We start from the raw sequence: 20,624 nt of genomic DNA, 5'->3' as shown, positions 1-20,624 counted from the left end.
GAGATGAACGTCTTTCCAATAATCCCCCAAACATTGGATATTTCGGAAATTTACTGGGCAAATACCCAATGCGTGGGAATTTATTGGATATATGCCTATATCTACCTATTGGGTTGCCCAAAAAGTAATTGCGGATTTTTCATATAGTCGGCGTTCACAAATTTTTTCACAGCTTGTGACTCTGTAATTGCATTCTTTCTTCTGTCAGTTATCAGCTGTTACTTTTAGCTTGCTTTAGAAGAAAAGTGTAAAAAAGTATATTTGATTAAAGTTCATTCTAAGTTTAATTTAAAATGCATTTACTTTCTTTTAAAAAATCCGCAATTACTTTTTGGGCAACCCAATATATTCGTCATTTTCGCATACACAATATGCCAAAATCAATTTCTTCTGCTGAAAACAATTTTTGTTTCGTATCGGAATCAAGGCGCGAAAGGAAAAATTAACCCCAAATCACATTCGTTTGTCATTCAAAATAGAATATATCATAAGACTGAATAAAAAAACAGATAGTAATGATTGGTGTAAAGTTGTGACTATGACAGCTCTGTAAATGTAAATTGGGAGAACTATAATTATGGAAGTATATATTCTACATCTGAATCGATGTGCTCATCCTAGATTGAAATTGATAATTGATTGATTTGCTAACAAGAATACATGACTCGACACACGGACCTGACGAATATGTCTGAATCGAATCAAGGAGTCACTCGTTAATACATATAATCAAAGTAATTTCACTTAACAAAGCGTGGTAACTCTACTCCTCTTAAGCATTATATACAAATCAAAAAGGCTTTAATACCCACTTAATTATACCCTATGTTATAGGGTATAAGATAACAGATCTAATTTAAAATTTATTTCTAGCGCGAGCCACTGCTCACTCGCTCGAACCTGACTCTGCTGACGATGACGACTTTTGCTCGTTTCCCTTGTTTGATTATAGCCCAGACTTATTCAAATGGATTCAATTCTGCTCACATACTAAGCCTGATAGAATTCAAAAATTTTAATTTCAATAGCCAAGCGATCCATAAGATTTTCTATCCACCATTTAAGTATTCACAGCATACCTCAGTATTTAAAGAATTCAAGAATAGATATGATCTGTATTTTTATGTGCGTTCACATCTAAATAGGGAAACGACCACCTTCCTGTAGAAAAACTTGTTTTTAATTTCGTAATAAATTATGAATAGTTGTAGGTCATTTTCTATTGTATCTTTAGGTTTAATTGCACAATTTTGTTTCTCTAGAAAATTCCTAGTACAATCTTCAGGTGAGTGGCCCATATTTTTGTTTGGTAGTTTTTTTTATTAATATGTATGTACATAAATTAGAATAAAAATGGACCAACAAACATGTTTGTTGAAAAACTGTCAAATCTATTATTAATTTGACTATCGTTAAGGGCAAGCAGGTATTCTTTCTTAACATGACAACAAGATTTTATAAAGATCTTAAGTGACACTATTTAACATTTTGATTTTTAATATTAAAATTAATATATTAATTTGATGGAAAGTCATGTCTGTTAGAGATTTTAAATCACAAAGTTAATTAACTTCTATACTATATTGGAACGTGCAAAAGTCTAAAACCAGGGTAAATAGCTGGCTAGCTAATGTGTACAATTATATATGGTATATATCGTTTTGTATGTTGCCTTTAAAGAGAGAATGGAACAAAAAGCTTGTTTATCAGAATCTTTACAAATGCAAATTTCCACATGAATTTTCCATTAAGGAACAGGGGCAAACTTCTCACATACCAATGAGTGCAGTCCGATTCAAATTTTAAGCTCAATGATAAGGGACCTCCTTTTTTTGCCGAGTCCGGACGGCGTGCCGCAGTGCAACACCTCTTTGGAGAGAAGTTTTACATGGCATAGTACCTCACAAATGTTGCCAGCATTAGGAGGGGAAAATCACCGCTGAAAATTTTATGATGGTTTCTTCAGGATTTGAATCCAGGCGTTCAGCGTCATAGGCGGACATGCTAACCTCTGCGCTACGGTGGCCTCCAATCAGAATCATTACGGATGATGAATATGTAGAAGTTAACTGGCTATGGAACCGACTTTTATTCAGCGTTAAACCAGGACACTTGAAGCAGTGATACTTTAGTTTATTATTTTTAAGTTAAAGTCAACTACAAACAATTTTTTAAGCTTTTCGAACCGAAGGTAGAACTTCATTGGTCTTTTTAGTCTTAAAAGTGACTGAGTAATGCAGAATTCGCCATACCTAAAGCAAAATTTCTGAGGGGTTCTGCTTAGCACTCCAATTAACCCACAAATATCCCACTAAGAAATAGCGGGGAGACTTTTCTCAAACCAGTGTTGTCGGATTCAAGTTTCGACTCAATGGTAAGGCTCCTTACCTAAAGGCGAATCCAAACGACGTACGAAATCTCTTCTTAGAGAAGTATTACAAGATTGAAGACATAAAAATGTAACCAGCCTTAGAAATAGAATCACCATAGCTTATACCAGTTTTCCAGATATTGGATCAAAATAGATAATTTAGAAGCCATCGTGGCGTGGAGTTAGGCATGTCCGCCTATAAGGTTACGCAGAATGCTTGTCCTCGAATCCTGACAAGAGAATTAGAACATTTTTTCAGTGGTGGTTATAACCTCATGTTTGCGTTGAAAAAGCCTCAGAACAAATCCTGAATAGAATTCTGCAGCTACGTGCAAGATAAATCCGAGGGCTCTAGTCTAAATTAGATTGCAACTTGCGCACCTATAGCAATAGAATACATTCATATGTCAAAAATGCGTGGACAATGTCTCGTGAAAAAACACTGGAACTACTCCTGAATACACAATTGCCGGGAAACTCACCAATGGACAACGAGGAACTGGTCGTCACTGACATGCATTCATCAGCGATTTTCAGATCCTTTAAGAGCTCAAAAGTTGCGACCTTTAAAATGCAAAGCCCAGATAACGTATGGTCAGTTAATTTGTAAGCTGTGTCTCATAAATTTACTCCCTGGCTCTGGAAGATATACTCCGCTTGTATAGGTATGTCATGTGCGGAATGAAAGAATACAAAGACAATCTTCTTTCCAAAAGCAGAAAAGCGTAACCAATCGAGAGTAAACGACGGCTCGGAATCCTACGGGCCCATAGCAAGGCACTCTCGCTGTCAAGAAATCTACAATGGTAGAATTCCTGGACATTATGGAGGAGCTGGAAACTCTAGGGACTAGTTTTAACGTAGGAATGTTTATTAATAATTTACCCACAAGTATTGTGGGAAGCTTGGAGTATATATAGTGGCACAGAACATTCTACATACCCCACTCAAAAAACAAAACGAAACTTTTGTAGGAAAAGGTTTTTCTGTCAAATATCGTTTGTTGCTAAAATTGTTTACCTTGGTTCCCAGTATCATATTTAGTTAAAATTTTTGGGGTAAAATCTCATCCTTGGTACGTTATTGTCAGTTTACGTAACTGCTATTTCTGAAAAGGTATGTAGACATATCTGTTCCACTACGCTGATGTGTCAATAGAAGTACGTTTAATAGTACTGTCTCCATGGCATACTTCCCACATATCAATGAGTGCTGTCCGATTCAAGTTTAAGCTCAATGATATGGAGCCTCCTTTTTATAGCCTAGTCCGAATGGCATGCTGCAGTGCGTCACCTCTTTGGGGAGAAATTTTTACATGGCTGCCTCACAAATGTCACCAGTATTAGGAGCCGATAACCACCACCTAACATTTTTTCTAATGTTTTCGCTAGGATTCGAACCCAGGCATTCGGCGTTATGCTAATCTCTGTGCTACGGAACGCTGATTACCTAAGGTAAATCTCTTACAAGTGCCGCCAGCACTTTGAGCTCCTGCGTTCAATGTCAAGGCGGACATGCTTACCTCTGAGCTACGGTGAACCCATCCCTGCTAATAGATGAGCACGTGCGCTTTGGGGTATAATGTAAACAAGTCGAAATTATCTTATCGAGTTGGTTATCCGATCACTATAGTGTGGATCCTAACAATTGAATAAGTGATGGAGTGGCTATTATGTCTAAACGATGTTTGGCATAAATATCATCTTAGACACCGAAGCAGCAATAGGATCTCGGGACAACGTATTTCTGTATTCGAAAACCACCCTTGACTGTTGCAACTCTCTTAGTGAGATGACAGAAATCAAAATGTTTTGGCTGATGAGATACCTTAGAGAATAATAGAGCAGAGGAGCTTGCAAGACTAGGAACCAACGCTGCCTACCCCGACATCGGGTGAGAGCCAAAGTATTTAACCAAAATCGAAGTCAGATTCAGAGTCAAGTAAGCTTACTCTGTCTCCGCAGCGACATGAAAACAATTTCTTTGGGATAGGCCCCTAAGGACAAACGATGACAGTTGAACACAAATTAGGAACTGTAATGCTCCAAGATTATGCGGCCTATCTAAATTTGAAGAGGCCTACCGTTTTATGTTATTGGCTAAAACAGAAGTTTCACTCTTCGAATCCGCAATGACCAGACACTGTTTGATTGCAAATCACTCTATTAAACTGGAGGTGGCAGGTACGATTTCTGTAGAAACTGTGATGACTTCAGAAAAAGGAAACTATAGAACACTGGCACGAAAAGGAGTCTTTAAATTCCTATTTTTTGGAGCCTTAATGTTGGTAGATAAGAAGGCAACTTCCTCTTGGGCCTCAAATACAGCCCAAAATAAAAAAGGAAGTGGACTCCAAAGTTGGTGTGTTATGTATTATAAAAATAAGCCCAAAACAAAAGCACACCGAAAATTCAATTTGATCCTCAATATTAAATTAGGGTCAAATATCGTTTTAGAATATGGGGGGTATTTTCATAAAAGAATTTCAACCCAAACATTAACATGTAAAAGACGCCAAAGTTTGCATAACTACCCCAAATATTTTGTTATTGTACACAGTCTAAACGTATAAAACAATTTTAATTTCATTTAATCTGGCAAAAGCGTAAAATATTTTTCTTTTTTAAAAATATTCAAAATACCACAGGCAAAATTATTTTCAAATAAAATAGCGAGAAAGTGCCATTGGCGGAAAATATTTTCCAAAATCGCTCAATTTTTTGAAAATATTTTTTTAACGTGTCACAAAGTGCCGCAGGCAAAAATATTTACGATTTTTTATATGTTGCAAAATGTGCCAGAAGGCGACGCAAGCTAAAAATATTTTCAAAAACCTTGCGATTTTATGAAAGCATTTCTTTTGTTATGATTACATGCAAAGTACTGCATTGTTATCATGTAAACATTTAATAGTGTGTTTAAAATGAATGCCATTTCACACAGCAATCAATTGCCGTTCTTTACTTAAATTTCAGAAAATGTGCCCCAATTTATTGTTTTTGTACTAAAATGAATACATTTGAGTCCCAAAATAGTAAAAAAAGGCTCCAAAGTATAATGAAAATATACCCCAATATTATATACCTCCACCAGAGAAATTAGTCCGCTGATATTAGCAAACACTGTCTGCTGATGTTAAATTAAAAATTTCAAACTTTAGATTGAATTCATAGTCTTTGAATTTCTAAACAACAACTCTGGCATTTGATATATGTTAATAAACCAATTGTCAATTTTAGGTGTTAACTTTTTGTTTAAAAGCATATAATAGTAGTGCACTTAGAGAAATTTGTTTCTAAAAACAGCAAAAATGTTTGCTATAACAGCAGAAAGTCTGCTGAAAATGGGACACCAGTAAATTTTTGCTAAAATAGCAAACTTTTTCTACTGTTTTCAAATGGTAAAAAGTTAAGAAAAAGCTCGAAAATGTCATAAACAAAAATTATATTCCATCTTTATTAAAGGTTCAAAAATGGTGTATGGATTCAGTCAAAAGTTTAAAATTTTAAATTTTATATCAGCAGACAGTGTTTACTGATATCAGCAGACTAATTTTTCTGAGTGTAGTTTTATTGTTGTTGAAAATTGGAAAAAATTTTGCATTATATGCTTGTAAAATAGGATGGAATATAAAAAATTTCGAAATATTTATAAAATTTTTTAACTTTTTACCATTTATAAATAGCAGGAAATGCCTGTTTGTTTGTTTTAGCAGCAAATTACTGCTGTCCCATTTCAGCACACATTTTGCTATTACAGCAAACATTTTTCTTATTTTTACTAATAATTTTCTCTGAGTGTCCCAATTTAATTTGAAAAGTTACTTAAGGAAAAACTCAGTTGGCCCAAATGGCTGTTTGAAAAATGGCCCCAAAAAGGCGAAAATGGAACCCAGAAGTTTTGTTGTTGTTCTCCATATACCTGTTTGGAATATATTTGTACGTTTGGAGTGAAATTTCGTGGGGCCAATCCGCCTAAGTATTAATCTGATTAAGAGATTCATATTGTTTTTTGAAATAGCTCCCATTTTAAAGGGATTTAGGGCAGAGTGGTCCCCCAGGTACAGATGCAAATTTGCCCACAAACATTCCATTAAGGAACTGGGGGCAAAGGAAAAAATAAAGCCAAAGGAAACACGATGAAGTCTATCTTAAATTCGGCCCAAAAGAAGTTAACCCTATATTACTTGTTTCCAATAATTCTAGATTTTCCACCAAAATAGAAGCAAAATTTTTCTAAAAATTGTCTATAGCAGGAATAACCGAATGCATGTTTCTCCTCCCATAGATAAATATTTCTCCGCGTCCAAAAGAAAATATACATGTTTTTAATGATAAAAATGTTTTGCCATCTAAATATTTTAATGAAAAATATCAAATATTTATAGAAAAGCTCGGGAGACACATTGCTTAAATAATAAGAAAAGGAAAATGTTTTGATCAAACATTTAAATAGGCAAGATGCACTATTGACTTAAACCCAACACCATGTGTTGTCATGCTCTGCTGTATCAAAGCCATTCTTCTTCTGTTCAAACAATTCTTTTTTTTTGTCTAGATTGATTATTATTCAGCAAGAATAAAAAAAGAAACGACACAATTCAAATATATTCGACAACACAAAAGTTTTTTTTTTAATTGTCTCGCTAGCTCTACCAGCTGTATAAACAAGAATGCGAAACAATGATGCCAGGCACTAAGAAGATTAGAAAGTAAATAATAAATTGCAAGGATCGGAGTTTCGGGGGAAAGGAAGAGAAGAGAGCGCCTCGATCTAAAATATCTTTGCATCCTTAAAAATAAACAAAATTCTTCTTATAGAAAACATCTGGAGAAGCCTTAAAGAATTTCGTTCATGTTTAAATTGAGTTGTTTAGCTTGAAGTCTAATCAATTGTTTCTATTTTAATCCATATTCATTGAATAAATGGCGTTTTATGTATTCTTATATGGCAGCCAAAACAAAAGCAAAACAACTTAAATAATAATAAATAAGTTTATTAGCACAATTTTGGAGAGGTCTTTGAAAAAAAAACAAGCAACAATTGCTTAACCCCCTGGGGCCTTTGGTAGTTCGAAAAACGAAATTAGTTTTGCCCAAGGATTGGTGGATTTTGTTCCTAATACTTTTTGCCTTTGGCGCTTAACAAGTGATACATGGGTGGAAAATAATGTCTTTATAACCCCGAAGGGTTAAATTTAAATATTTTGACTTGCAATATGTATCAGTGGAACAAACGTTTAATAAAACGCAAATTCTTGGTGGCTCCACAAACATAAATCAATGTGGAATGTTTAGATTCAAGCATGCCACCACACAACATCTGGAATTTTCCTCTATTCAAAAGAAAGTGTTCGTTTCTTAGCGCACACATTATGCCATTGCAAATACGTGAGGATTATTCACGTCAAACGCAAGTAAATATTGAATCGATATTGTTTAGCTATTTGTCAACGCCAGACATTTCGACAATGGAAACAAACACATCCAGCTTGAAATCTTCTATACGAAAATATGTGGAATAATTTACTTAAGAACAAGACATTCATATAAAACAAAACTAGTAAGAAATCCTACCTTACTTCAATACATTAGATTGTATTGAAAATAATGCAATGCTTTATTCTCAAAAATAAATCAACGCTTCATTCAGCTAGATATCGTTTAAAAACATCATCCTATAGGGTAAGTGCACCTAAATCGGCATGTACCAGAAGTTGGCACTATTGTTTGTTATATTAAAAAGCTGGTCAATAAACGTCAATAATATTCTCGGCTATCTTTATAAGCAAAAGTTTTTGAGCTGAGTTTACGGATTATGTCGGAATTTCGCTTTTAGTGAGAGGGTGTTCATGAATAAGGGTGAAATTAAGAAAAAAAATTAGTAGAAGTATCGAATTTTTAAATTAAAAAAACGTAAAAAAAAATTAAAATTTTAAATCAAAAATAATTTTTAATTGTAAAGAACAATCAAACGAACATTGTAGTCATAAAAATTATTATAAAAAATATTTTTATATTGTTTTATTTGATGCCGCCTTTAGGGATTTTCCAGTAGTCGGCATTTGAGTGCCGGTTGGAAAATGGTTCTTCTGCGCTCTTCAGGGATCGAATCGGCAGATCGGTTTATAAGAAAAATATATAAAAAATATTGTCCGATATATCCAATTTTCCAAATTATCCCTATGGATAAAAAAAAGTCTGTACGACGTTGGAGGCCTCCTTGGCGCGGAAGTTAATATGTCCTTCAATGATTCTCTACGCCAGGACTCGAATCCATGAAAACTAAGAAATTTGGCTGAAACTTGGTATAAATTACTTTCCCATCCATAGTCAGTTTTAGTTCGATAAAAGATGCCCATTTTTGATCTTCATATATAGCCTCTGTATAACCGATCACCCGATTTACGTTTTCAGTTCTTAAAACGAATATTTTTACCTAATTTGTTCGAAATTTGCAACAATGTGTTATAATAGATCTCCCTTCAATCGAAAATGGTCCAGAACGGATCATATTGTGATAAAGCTGCCATATACACCTATCTCCCGATTTAAGGTTTTGAACTTATAAAAGGCTAATTTTTAATCCAATATCACTGAAATTTTAATAAATGCTTTGTAGAGAGAGAGAAGGCGAGGGAGGGTATGATACTCTCTACATTCGCATCGAATATGATCCAAATCGGATCATATTTAGATATACCTTCTATATAGATGAATCTCTCGATTGAAATTCTTGCCCTCATAAATTATGTATTTTTCAAACGATTTCCTTGAAATTTGAAAAATAAGATGGTATTGACCGTTCTATATTCTTTCCCTACAGGTCCATATCGGATTTTACTTGAAAATAGGTGTTATATAGACCGATATTCGAATAAGAAATCTACCTATGGTTGTGGGTATTCAATCCTTGCCCATCTAGAACCTATGATTTCTTTTTTCGTTTTTTTTTTCTTGTTTTTTATGTTAAGCGTGTAAGTTAGTAATGTAAACCGAGTGTTTTAAAATAAGTACATCAATAATTTTCTTTAATAATTATTAATTTCTTTACGAAAATACAATATGTCGACTATAGGAACATGGAACTGGTGAAAAAAATCTTTTTTTTTATAAAATTAAAAATTTAAGGAATAAAATAAAAGAAAGTAATTTTTTACGATTACGTCTTTAACAAGCAAAATTTCGAATTTTAAAAACCAAATTTCAATTGAATTTCACATTTGTACCTGGAACGAGGATGGTTTGAAAAAAGCAAAATCCTTATATTGCCGACTACTGGTACACTTACCCTATCATAGGGAAACAAAACAAACCGGCGGAACTAATTGACAGATGCTGATTCAATTTAAGACCAATGACAGCGTTGAGAAATTTAAGAACATTGTTGTCGAGAATCTTCGATTTACTACTAAAGAAGTTGTTGAGTTTGTCGATATATTGGTTTGCACAGGCCAACAACTTGTTCGTTAGTTTTGAGCATGAAGCTTGTGCTGAAGCGGATTTGCTTGGTGACGAATCATTGTCAAACCAAGGCCCGGGAAAGTCAAGCCAAAAACATGCCACACTCAAAATAATGTCAAGGTTTTGTTTACTGTTTTCTTCGATTAGTGTGGCGAAGTACATAATAAGTTTTTTGCCACGTACGTAGTCGTGCTTTTAATTGTCTTAAAGTTAAAGCACCGCTTGCGAGAGAGAGAGGGAAAAATTCAAATTAATGTCATCATATCCAGATGGTGCAACGATAATGATTTCATTAGAAAATTTGTTCTCTCAGTTGATTTTATGTTCCTTTTCGGTTCGGTTTGGTTCTATGTCCATTGATATTTCTTTTCATTCAAATTCAGTACAAGCTTATATTTTTGATTTATCGCAAAAATACTCTTAAATACGACATTTTTGAAATATTGTTTAGCCAATTTAAAAGAAGAAAAAAAAACCAAAATACCACATATAGAAAACAGCAGTCACAAAATGTTTCATATATAAAATATTATAAACGCATCAATTTGCCTGGTAATTTATGCAAAATATTTTTGCAACAATGAAAATGCCTGCCGGGCCCATCCGTCAATGGATGAAGATGCTGTCACAAATGAATTTGTCAGTGCTACGATGATGCGAGTAATACTCGTAATGATCTTATTGACATGCATTGATAATATCAAAAGCAAATAGGTTATCAGTGAAACTTTAAAAAAAAACTTCCGAAGAGGTGCTTCATATATATCTAGCACATTTTTCATATATTTCCTACTAAATGATTGTGCAAAAATTTAACACGCAAATAATAAATTATTAACAATGTAGATTTGCAAATTAAATATTATCTAATTAATTAATTAGAAAATTATGTGCTTACTTTTACACATACAAAATGTAATTGTTAAAACAGAATTTTTAGCATAAAATTTTATGTGAATACAATACAAAGGCAGAGGTTAGCATGTCCCCCCATGACAATGAACGCCTGGGTTCGAATCCTGACAAGAACATCAGAAAACATTTTCAGCGGTGGTTATCCCCTCCTAATGCTGGCTACATTTGTGAGGGACTATACCATGTTAAAACTTACCCCCAAAGAGGTGTCCCACTGCGGCACGCCGTAAGGACTCGGCTATAAAAAGGAGGCCCTTATCATTGAGCTTAAAATTTTAATCGGACATCACTCACCGGTATGTGAGAAGTTTGCTCCAGTTCCTTAGTGGAATATTCATGGGTAAATTTGCATTGCATTTGCATATTGCCCTAGTAGCTAGTCCGATAATCTGTCTCAGGACGAAAGTTGTTCTTATCAGCAGAAGATACAAGGTACTCACGATGGCACCTGCACAACCTAATGAACTTCAAATCCAAAGGCAAACATTTCCCATACACCTGCAACAGGACTATTGGCAAAATATGGGGGCTTAAGCCAAGTGCCAAGTCAGGGCTGCACGGCGGATGACCCGTCAATTCGACGTTTTGGCCGTGGGAATAAGAGCTGGTTTGAGCCAAAGTGTGAGAGCTGACATTGTCATCGCGAACAATGATTCGCCTTCTTTTGTTCGTTTTTTCAAATCTTTCCCTCGACTTCAGAAAATCAAATTGTGATGTACCACTAACAATTCACCTGGGCCAAGTCAGTGCTATACGGCGGATGACACATCAATTCGACGTTTTGGCCATGGGAAAAGGAGCTGGTTTGAGCCGAAGTGTGAGAGCTAGCATTGTCATGGTGAACAATGATTTTTCTTCTCTTGTTCGTTTTTCGAAACTTTCCCTCGACTTCAAACAATCAAATTGTGATGTACCACTCACAATTGACCTTTTACGTTGTAAAAAGGGGAACAGTCGCCACATGACCAGGCCGAAGAAACAGGCGACCATTTGCTTCGAAGTGTTTTTTTGCCTTCGGACTCGTACGCATAGATCCACGATTCGGCACATGTGACGATCTTCTAACGTTTTGAACCACCGCGATCGTATTTTTTAAACATTTTTTCGCACTAATCGACACGAGCCTTTTTTGAGCGATTGCCTTTTTGTGTGCGGAATCCAACGAACGAATCGAATGTACCCGTTGGAAGAAATGCCCAAGAATGCCTCTATCTCAAGGTATGTCACACGACGATTTTGCATTATAAGTTCACGCATGGCATCAATTCGACTTCGAGCGAGCGTCGATTACGACTGAATTCATTAAACCCGTTTTTCACAGTGCTATTGAATGTTGCTTAATTGCCGTACAGAAGTTGACGTACATCAACGCACTCTTGTGGCGATAATCTACGCCGAAACTTATTAGAAATGGTCGCATGAAAATGTTCACGAGTTATGGCTGGTACTATATACGTTTTTCACCGTCGAAAAACAATGTTTATCGAGATTACTTTTTTGAAATACGACAAAAATCTCAATGATTAAATAACCACAAGTAATGAGAGAATGTCCTACATAATGAAATCAGCAAGTTTTTTTGGCTTTAAAATCTATTATCTATAAAAAGTAATCGCCGAAAAATATGGTGAATAGCGAATATAGTACCAGCTTTTAAGAATATTTTTTGTCAAATTAATTTTTTAAGTCACTGCAAACAACATAAATAGATGATCAAAACGTTCTGATATGATTATGCTAGAAAATTACAAACTTCCGTATGGTTATGTCAGATTGCACCTGGCAACACTTAGCATTGCCTTAGCTAGAAACTTATATAGCAGCTCTCGTATAATGTCGTAACGACAATGGATGAAAACTTAAACCTACCCTAAACATATACTCGTATTCTTTGGCCCAAAATATTTACTTAAATCCTTCAATCAAGAAAAAAACTAACTTTTTGTAATCTTGTTTGTTTGTCTTTGGTAGAGTTCTCTGATTACTTCTCTGTTTTTGTTGATATGTTTTTCTCATAGTTCTCTTCGTTGCCTATGTGAGTTCAAGATCATGTGCTTTTGGTTGGCATATACCACAGGGATAATTACCAAAGCAATGGTTGTCCAACTTATTCATATGTTGGTATTTTCACCCACAGTTGCCAACTGATAAACAATTTGGACAACCATTGGTTTGATAGTTATTCCAGTCGTAAATTTCAACCAAAAACATATGATCTTAAACGCACATAGGCAACGAAGAGATCTCTGATTACTCCAACAAGTTCATAACCGGATAATGTGCGGTGGCCCTATGGAAACTACGAGGACTTTGAGGAAGAAGTGATTATAGAACATCTGCTGTGTGTGTGTGTGTGTGTCTCGCAGCCACAAGAAGTTCCACTTTAGGTTCTCATTTCTTTCAGAACCTGTCTGATTTGGCGGATGTAAACATTCCCCATCGTAGCGCAGTGGTTAGCATGTCCGCCTATGACTCTGAACGCCTGGGTTCAAATCCTGGCGAAACCATCAGAAAAAAATTTTCAGCGGTTGTTTTTCCCTCCTTATGCTGGCTCTATTTGTGAGGTACAATGCCATGTAAAAACTTGTCTCCAAAGAGGTGTCGCACTGCGGCACGCCATTCGGACTCGGCTATAAAAAGGAGATCCCTTATCATTGAGCATAAACTTGAATCGGACTGTACTCATTGATATGTGAGAAGTTTGCCCCTGTTCCTTAGTGGAATGTTCATGGACAAAATTTGCATTTGCATTTACCTAATATTGATGTAAGTCGCTAGAGAGTGCAAATGGGCCATATCGGTTAAGATTTGGATATAATTCCCATATAAACCGATCTCCCGATTTGACTTCTTTTTGCACATAGTGTTCTGTTGTGACTACTAAAAAGTGTGCCAAGTACGGTCCAAATCGGTCAAGAACCTTATATAACTCACATATAAGCCGGTCTCTCGATCATCCTTCTTCGGTTCCTAGAGCTTTTATTTTGCTAGGTTGACAGAAGTTTGGTATGTAGAATAAAATTATGCACTTCAACTAAAATTAATTTTGTATACATTTTTAGCCGAATCCGTGGTGGTGGATCCCAAGATTCGGCCGAACTTAGAACGCTGTTACTTGTTTACTTTATATTAAATTTAAATTAAAACCTGTTTACAGTCTATTAACGAATACAGTCAAAATTGTCACAAAATATTTTTTTTTGTTTAATTTTTATGAAAAAGTCTTATTTATATAAAGCTTGGTTTAGCTTCTTGAAGAAATTATTTTCTTAATATAAAATATGTAAAACCAAAATAAATATTTAAAAAAAATGAAAATTTTAGACAAATTTGAGATCTGAATATCAAATGTTCACTTTCGTATCTAATTAAATATCTGCCATCAGATATAATTGGATCTGACCATATCAATGTTTTAACTGAGGTTTATAAAACTACCTATGGGTCGATTATGGATGGCAACCCAATTTCAGTTGCGTTGCCAACGGCCAAATTCTTTACAGAAATTTCAATTTTTACATTGAGTTACGTACTTTTTTACAAATTTCTTAGTAGCTGGACTTTAAAAATACTGATATTGAATGAAATTGACAAAAAAAAATTCGAACTTTAAACAAATTTTTACTTCGTGGTTTTGCTTCCAGGCAACTCAACTGTAGTAGCAAACAAAACAAAAACTAATTATATTTTCAATATAGAATTCATGATAAATTTTCACTTTTCATCGGGAATGTTGAAGCAATTGATAGTATTACTTAAATGACTTCATTACATTATATTGCTTTTTAAAAAAGAAAAATTCCTAAGATCTTCCATTTCTGGGTTACAAAGCACACAGAGAGCGTGTAAACACTCATTTTTATAACTATGAGATTGGGCATGAGCAGCAGAAATTCCTTATTCAGGCTTTTTGTAACGTCTTAAAATAACTTGAGAAAATATGGATGCAACGCACGTAACCAATATTTAGGGTGTAGTAAATATATGTTTTTTTTTTTGTTATTGCAGGCGACGACATGGTAATGAATTGAACCTTAGATGAAATGAATCATTGATGACAATGGGGTGTCACTTATATGCAAATGAGAAAAGGAATAGTTTAAACATTTTCCTACTATTATAAGTAAAATTGGGTGCTCAATGTAGACACTGTTATGTGATTTGATACAGAGGAAGACTTTTGGCATCAAACAACTCGATTCGAAAATAAAAACTAAAAGGAAGCTTAGCGAAATTTACGAGATAGTTGACTTTAAGGATTTTTCCAACTAAGCAAACACCTACATTAGACCTTTTCACGTCAAATAGGAGTTTTTTTTGCAAATAGGGAAACTCATACCCTCCATTTTTTTCCTTCTGATTCCAATTAACAAAACGCGAGATATTATGGCGATTGGTGAACGATAAGGCGACTGAACATCCAAATTTGGATGTAGTGCTTTCTAAGGAATCCAGATGAGTATTTTAGGTTATATCATGAAATTGGTAAATTTGGTTAACAAAGTACGCATTTATTATAAAAACGTGAACTGAAACCTAAGCCATTAACATGGCTGTGATTAAAATATATGGTTCGACTCAGAAATTCCTCCTGGTTTGGCTTAACCATGTCCTAGACGTCCGCGTATACCTTTCTGTGCCCAAAGTGGAAATTGCATTTATTATCCAATCATCACATTTTCGCCAATATGACTCAGTCGATTTCGCGTATATGAACGCAGCTACTACTATTTTCAAAATTTGCAATTTTGCAGAAACGGAATTTGAAGTGTCACATTCAGGAGCGTACTGAGAAGGCTCATAGATGTTGGGCACTATGTAGACGCGCCGTAGACTCGAAATGGGACCTGAATTCGAGGATAGTCCACTGGCTCTACAGGAGCGTGATTAGACCAATACTTACTTATGCCTCAGTAGTTTGGTGGACTGCGATGGGGAAAGAATGCAACATTAGGATTATACAACAGCTTCAGAGAACATGTTGTCTTGGCATAGGCGGAGCGCCTACTAGGGCACTGGAGACTATTTTAGATATCCATCCCATTGACACCGATTAAGTGGGAGGCAGCCACAGCGGCTATGAGACTTAAGGCGATGGGAGAATGGATTAAGGATGGGAGAGGCTCATACGACGACAGGAAACCTGGAAGGAAGTGGAGAGGTTTCCGATCGGATAACTGAGATGAACCTTGAGATCGAGTGCGAAGCACTGCTGCCAGCGGCACAACCTTGGATTGACGGAACCCTAGTATTGCCATCTGGAAGATCATGTTACATGGATGGATCAAAGCAAGAGGACAGAGTAGGCCTGGGAGTCCACATTAAGTACCCAGTGACTGTTTTAGACTGCCTGACCATAATACGGTCCTACAGGCGGAGATACGGGCGATCACGGAATGTGTGAGGTGAAGTGGTTCTAACGCGAGGACGTCGAGTGTGAACATCTTTACGGACAGTAAAATTGCCATAAGGGCAACAACAACCAGGGCGGTAAGGTCACGAACAGTTTTGCTGTGTAAGAAGGAAATTAACGCCTTCTCTGAGTGTGAAAAAATCTGCATTGTTTGGGTGCCGGGCCATAACGGAGTAAGGGGGAATGAAAAGGCAGACGATTTGGCGGTAAAGGCCAGAGGACTGCCGTTAATAAACTTGGTTAACCCGAAGTCTTTCGGGTCGACGCAGTCCGATTTAAGGGCGTGGGCGATAAACGCTGTGGAACAGCGAAACAGTCGGTAGGACGGCGAAAATCCTATGGGGTGATCCGCATAGTGAGAGGACGAGGCTATTACTGAAAGGAAGTTAGAAGGAGGTCACTATAGCTATTGTTATCATAACGGGACACATAGGACTACGAGCTCACTTATGTAAAATCGGTGTGGCAAGTAATAGTATGTGTAGGGCATGCGTGGAAGATGATAAGACGTTGGAGCATTTCCTTTGTCATTGCCTGGCTTTCGCGGCTAACAGATACCGGCACTTAGGCGGAGACACAATACCAGACATCAACAAACTTAGCGGCATGGTATGGAAAACAATTAAGGATTTTGTAAGTAGCACGGAATTTCTAATTTTGATTTTCTTTTTTGGGGTTACTTTTTAGTTTTTAGAGCTCACAACAAGCCGATAACTGACTTAGAAAAATCCATTAGACTGCAAATGCTTGCGTACATAACAAATCTCGTAAATTTCGCTTGATGTTGTAAATATAAACTCACAATAAAAATGCCACTACTTGTTAAAAATACACATTAATACTGATTCATTTTTCAAGCCTAATATTGTTTTTTTGTTTCTTTGGAAAATACTACAAACAAAAAAAGTTGGTGTGTTGAAACAAAGAAACAAACAACATAAATTTCCAATCCATCTAATTTTGTGGGTAGGTTGAGATAATTTTGAAATACGTCTCAAAAACATTTAATGTTTCGGTGTTATTGATTTGTTACGAAACATTTTTTTTTTGTAAATAATACAAATTCAGTCCTAACCTCGCCGCTTAATAAATCCAAATCAGCAGATGCGGCATTTGATGCCGTTTTAATAATGTTGTAGGTCTTGGCAAATGGAGCCTTAATTAGCTGATTTTTTTTTGTTTGTTATGGGAGGGATTAACGTACATATATAAAAAATGATTTGAAAAAAAGTAAAACAAAAAATTATTTTCATAAAAACAATTTTAAAAAATATTTCTTGTCGATTGAGAAGTTTTGAAAAAAATTCAATTAATTAAATATTGGAAAAAAAGAATTTTTATAAAGCGGCTTTAAAAAAGATTTCAAATATAGTTTATATATATATATATATAAATTTATAATAGTATATATAGTAGACATTAAGAAATGTTATAAAGAAAACTATTGGAATTTAAGAGAATAAGAAACCTAGACATTTTTTTTCCATCTCACTGCCTTAGAAGTCATAGTAGGGAAAAAGAAAAACCAACTTACCTCCCAAGATTCTCTTGTTAGATCACTTATTTCTTCACCCTCTTGACTGCCGGTGCGAGCTCCGGATTTCGTGGTGCCACTCTGAGTCCATTCGGTGTCATCTTGTATCAATTCAAAGCCACGATTTTTAATTTGTTCCTCATCCAATTCGCCATAGAGATGAGCAACCCAGGTATTTATGAAACGGTATAATTCGTCAACGCTGCAATGTAAAGGCCGACAACAATTAGCCATATTTCTTGTAACATTACCAGAGTTAAAGGAAAACATTGAAATTACCGATTTTTAGGTACACTAAACCAGTATTCTGGTCTCAATTTGTTTTTGCCATACGACATTACCGAGGTGGGCAAAGGTATGGCTTTGCCTACTGGTTTGCCCATTCTCAAGCGCAAATACAATGGTGGATCTGGGCAAGCGCGCGCAGGTCTTGGTATAAGTTCTATAAAAATAATGGGGAGAGAGAGAAAAAAAAAACAACCAATTAGCCATTTATCAATTATGTGTCAATTATCCAAATGACATGCCATAAAATAACACATACACATATTCTTTATATGTATATACAATGGGTATATGGGCATAGATGTGGTAAGCAAAGAAACAAGTCGAACACCAAATTACCAGCGATCCCGTCACAAAGGAAGTGTGGCCAAAGTGTTGTTTAAGGGGAATATTGGCATACAAAACAAATATTTTTTTGCACATCACTAAAAAATTGCTCCAGAACAAGGATATGGTATATGCTCTATGAAGATCATTGAATCTTATATATAAAATTCAATTTGTGTTTGTTTATTCCGTATAGACTCAAAAACGGCTGATCCGATTACCTTGAAATTTTCACAGATTTCACGCCCCAGCCCCAAAACCCCCTTAAAATAGGTTTATTTGACGATCATGACAATATGGGACACCAATGAAAGGTATTCGGGAGTAGATTACGAATATGTTCAGGAAATAGGAATAGGCTTTATAATTTATTGATATTGATCACGCCAAAATCACCACTCAAACTCAAAAGTGGACCGATAAGGACAATATGGGTATCAAATGAAAAGTATGCTGAAATAGATAACGAATCTGGCATACAAATTCAAGTCGAAGTATAGGGGGTCACCCCACGCCCAAAATGGGCACATTAGCCAATCACGTATATATGGGACTCGATTTGTTTGTTCCGTATAGACTGAAAAACGGCAAAACCGATTTTTTTTCGAAATTTTCGCATATAGTGTAGGTTGGTCTGGAAGGAAATATAATTTTTCGGTATCGGAAGGGGGATGGACTCTCCCCTTATGCCAAAAACACAACCCAAAATTTAAAGTGGACCGATCGGGAAAATATAGGTATCAAATGAAAGGTATTGGAGAGTAGAATACGAATACGCCCCATCCCCAAAACACCCTGCAAACGGTTCATATTTACCGGCCATGGCAATATGGGGCTCAAATTAAGAGGATTTGGAAGTGTAGCACGAATTTGATATCCATATTTGAGTAGGAATGTCTGAGGTGCCATCCCTCCCTTAATGAGAACATTACCGCCAAAAACCGAGAAGGGGCAAATTCTCACACATCAATGAGTGCTTTCCGATTCAAGTTTAAACTCAATGATAAGGGACCGTATTTTGTAGCCGATTCCGAACGGCGTCCCGCAGTGCGACACCTCTTTGGGGAAAATTTTTTAAATGACCATGCATGGCATTGTGCCTCGCAAATGTCGCCGACATTTAGAGGGGAAATATACCGCTTTGTCCGGACGAAGTGTCCCCATCCTAAAAAGTTATTTGAGCTAAATAAGGCGCAGCGGAGCGGGCCAGGTTCGGCTAGTACTATATATAGATAGTATGGTGCACAAGGCAAAGGAGGAGAAAGAAGACAATAATGGACCCCCTGAGATGGTGTTTACTTTTAAATTGTTAAAAATGTCTGAAAATATAGTAAGAATCTCCTTTTAAATTTTAAAGAAAAGGAGACTATTTTTGTTTTTTGTAATTTTGAATAAAATATTTAATTTTTTGAAACGTTATAACTCGCCAATAAAAAATTAGTTCCAAGAGATAAATGGCAGCCGGTTGTTCGCACCGGATTGACCCGATGGATTCCTTCATCGGCAAGAGCTACCGCCTCAGTGTACAACACTGCTACAACAATAACAAAATTATTGGCTATAATCTTCACGCAATAAGCACTTTAACTTAGTTAAAGTGTTTGTAATACCCAAAACGCGAAGAGATCGACCCCTTGTTAAGTATACTGATCCGCTTAGAGTAATTTTCCAAATGTTAACGCCATATTAATCCATATTAATTAGTGTACACAGTACAGATAGCAAGAACGGCTTCGAGATAAGTTGTAGAGTGAATTCGGGTATTTTACTTAGAGAAAGTGGACATATCAGCCTCTTTAAAGCTGTCTGAGTAGTTCAGTCTATTTCAGGTGGAGATACTGGCCATAAAGAAACTTTGCATCACACTTAAGCAATATCACATTGCCCGGTATCACACAGGCTGGAACTTTGAGCTTCGATCTGTGTGGTGGTCATTGTTATCACTAGAAACTTAGCTTCGAGCTTTCTGGTGCGTCCACAGGTTGCGGATAGGAGGATGTTCCATACGCAGTAGGTGCAATTGCAATCGCGGACAATCAGCGGTATTGAGCGGAGAGTCTCAGTGAAAGACCGGGCGGCACCGGCTAATGTATAAATACTGAGTGCCAATGATGCCCGATACGACAAGGCCAGTTATTCAATGAGATCGAATATAGTCACGACAATGTTTGTTAGATAGTGTAAGGAAGCAGTAAAGGGTGAATTTTTAAGAGATATAGGAAAGCTTTTCAAAAAAACAAAAAACCCATAAAATTCAGAAAAATACATGAAATCTTTATTTGAATTGATAGTGCGGTCTATATAATTTAATGTTTA

The 20,624-nt window shown here is 35.9% G+C and overlaps 1 protein-coding gene across 23 annotated transcripts in view; it reads right to left on the bottom strand.

Moving 5' to 3' along the window:
• LOC106081014 (TLD domain-containing protein 2) overlaps positions 1-20,624 on the bottom strand; it is a 585,921-nt gene that overhangs the window by 75,476 nt on the left and 489,821 nt on the right. For 15 of the 23 annotated variants that reach the window (XM_059361917.1, XM_059361914.1, XM_059361902.1 and 12 more), the window contains 3 exons: positions 17,976-18,138; positions 17,697-17,898; positions 17,238-17,327 (listed from right to left, as the gene is read on the bottom strand). In XM_059361917.1, coding sequence (XP_059217900.1) covers positions 17,238-17,327; positions 17,697-17,898; positions 17,976-18,138 — 455 coding nt within the window. The remainder of the gene's footprint in view (positions 1-17,237; positions 17,328-17,696; positions 17,899-17,975; positions 18,139-20,624) is intronic. The other 8 variants (XM_059361907.1, XM_059361908.1, XM_059361910.1 and 5 more) reach the window with 1 other exon arrangement.

Source organism: Stomoxys calcitrans, chromosome 2 (assembly GCF_963082655.1).
Source record: "Stomoxys calcitrans chromosome 2, idStoCalc2.1, whole genome shotgun sequence".
Taxonomy (NCBI): domain Eukaryota; kingdom Metazoa; phylum Arthropoda; class Insecta; order Diptera; family Muscidae; genus Stomoxys; species Stomoxys calcitrans.
The sequence above is the reverse complement of the archived record's forward strand: the minus strand, read 5'-3'. Positions and strand labels throughout refer to the sequence as shown.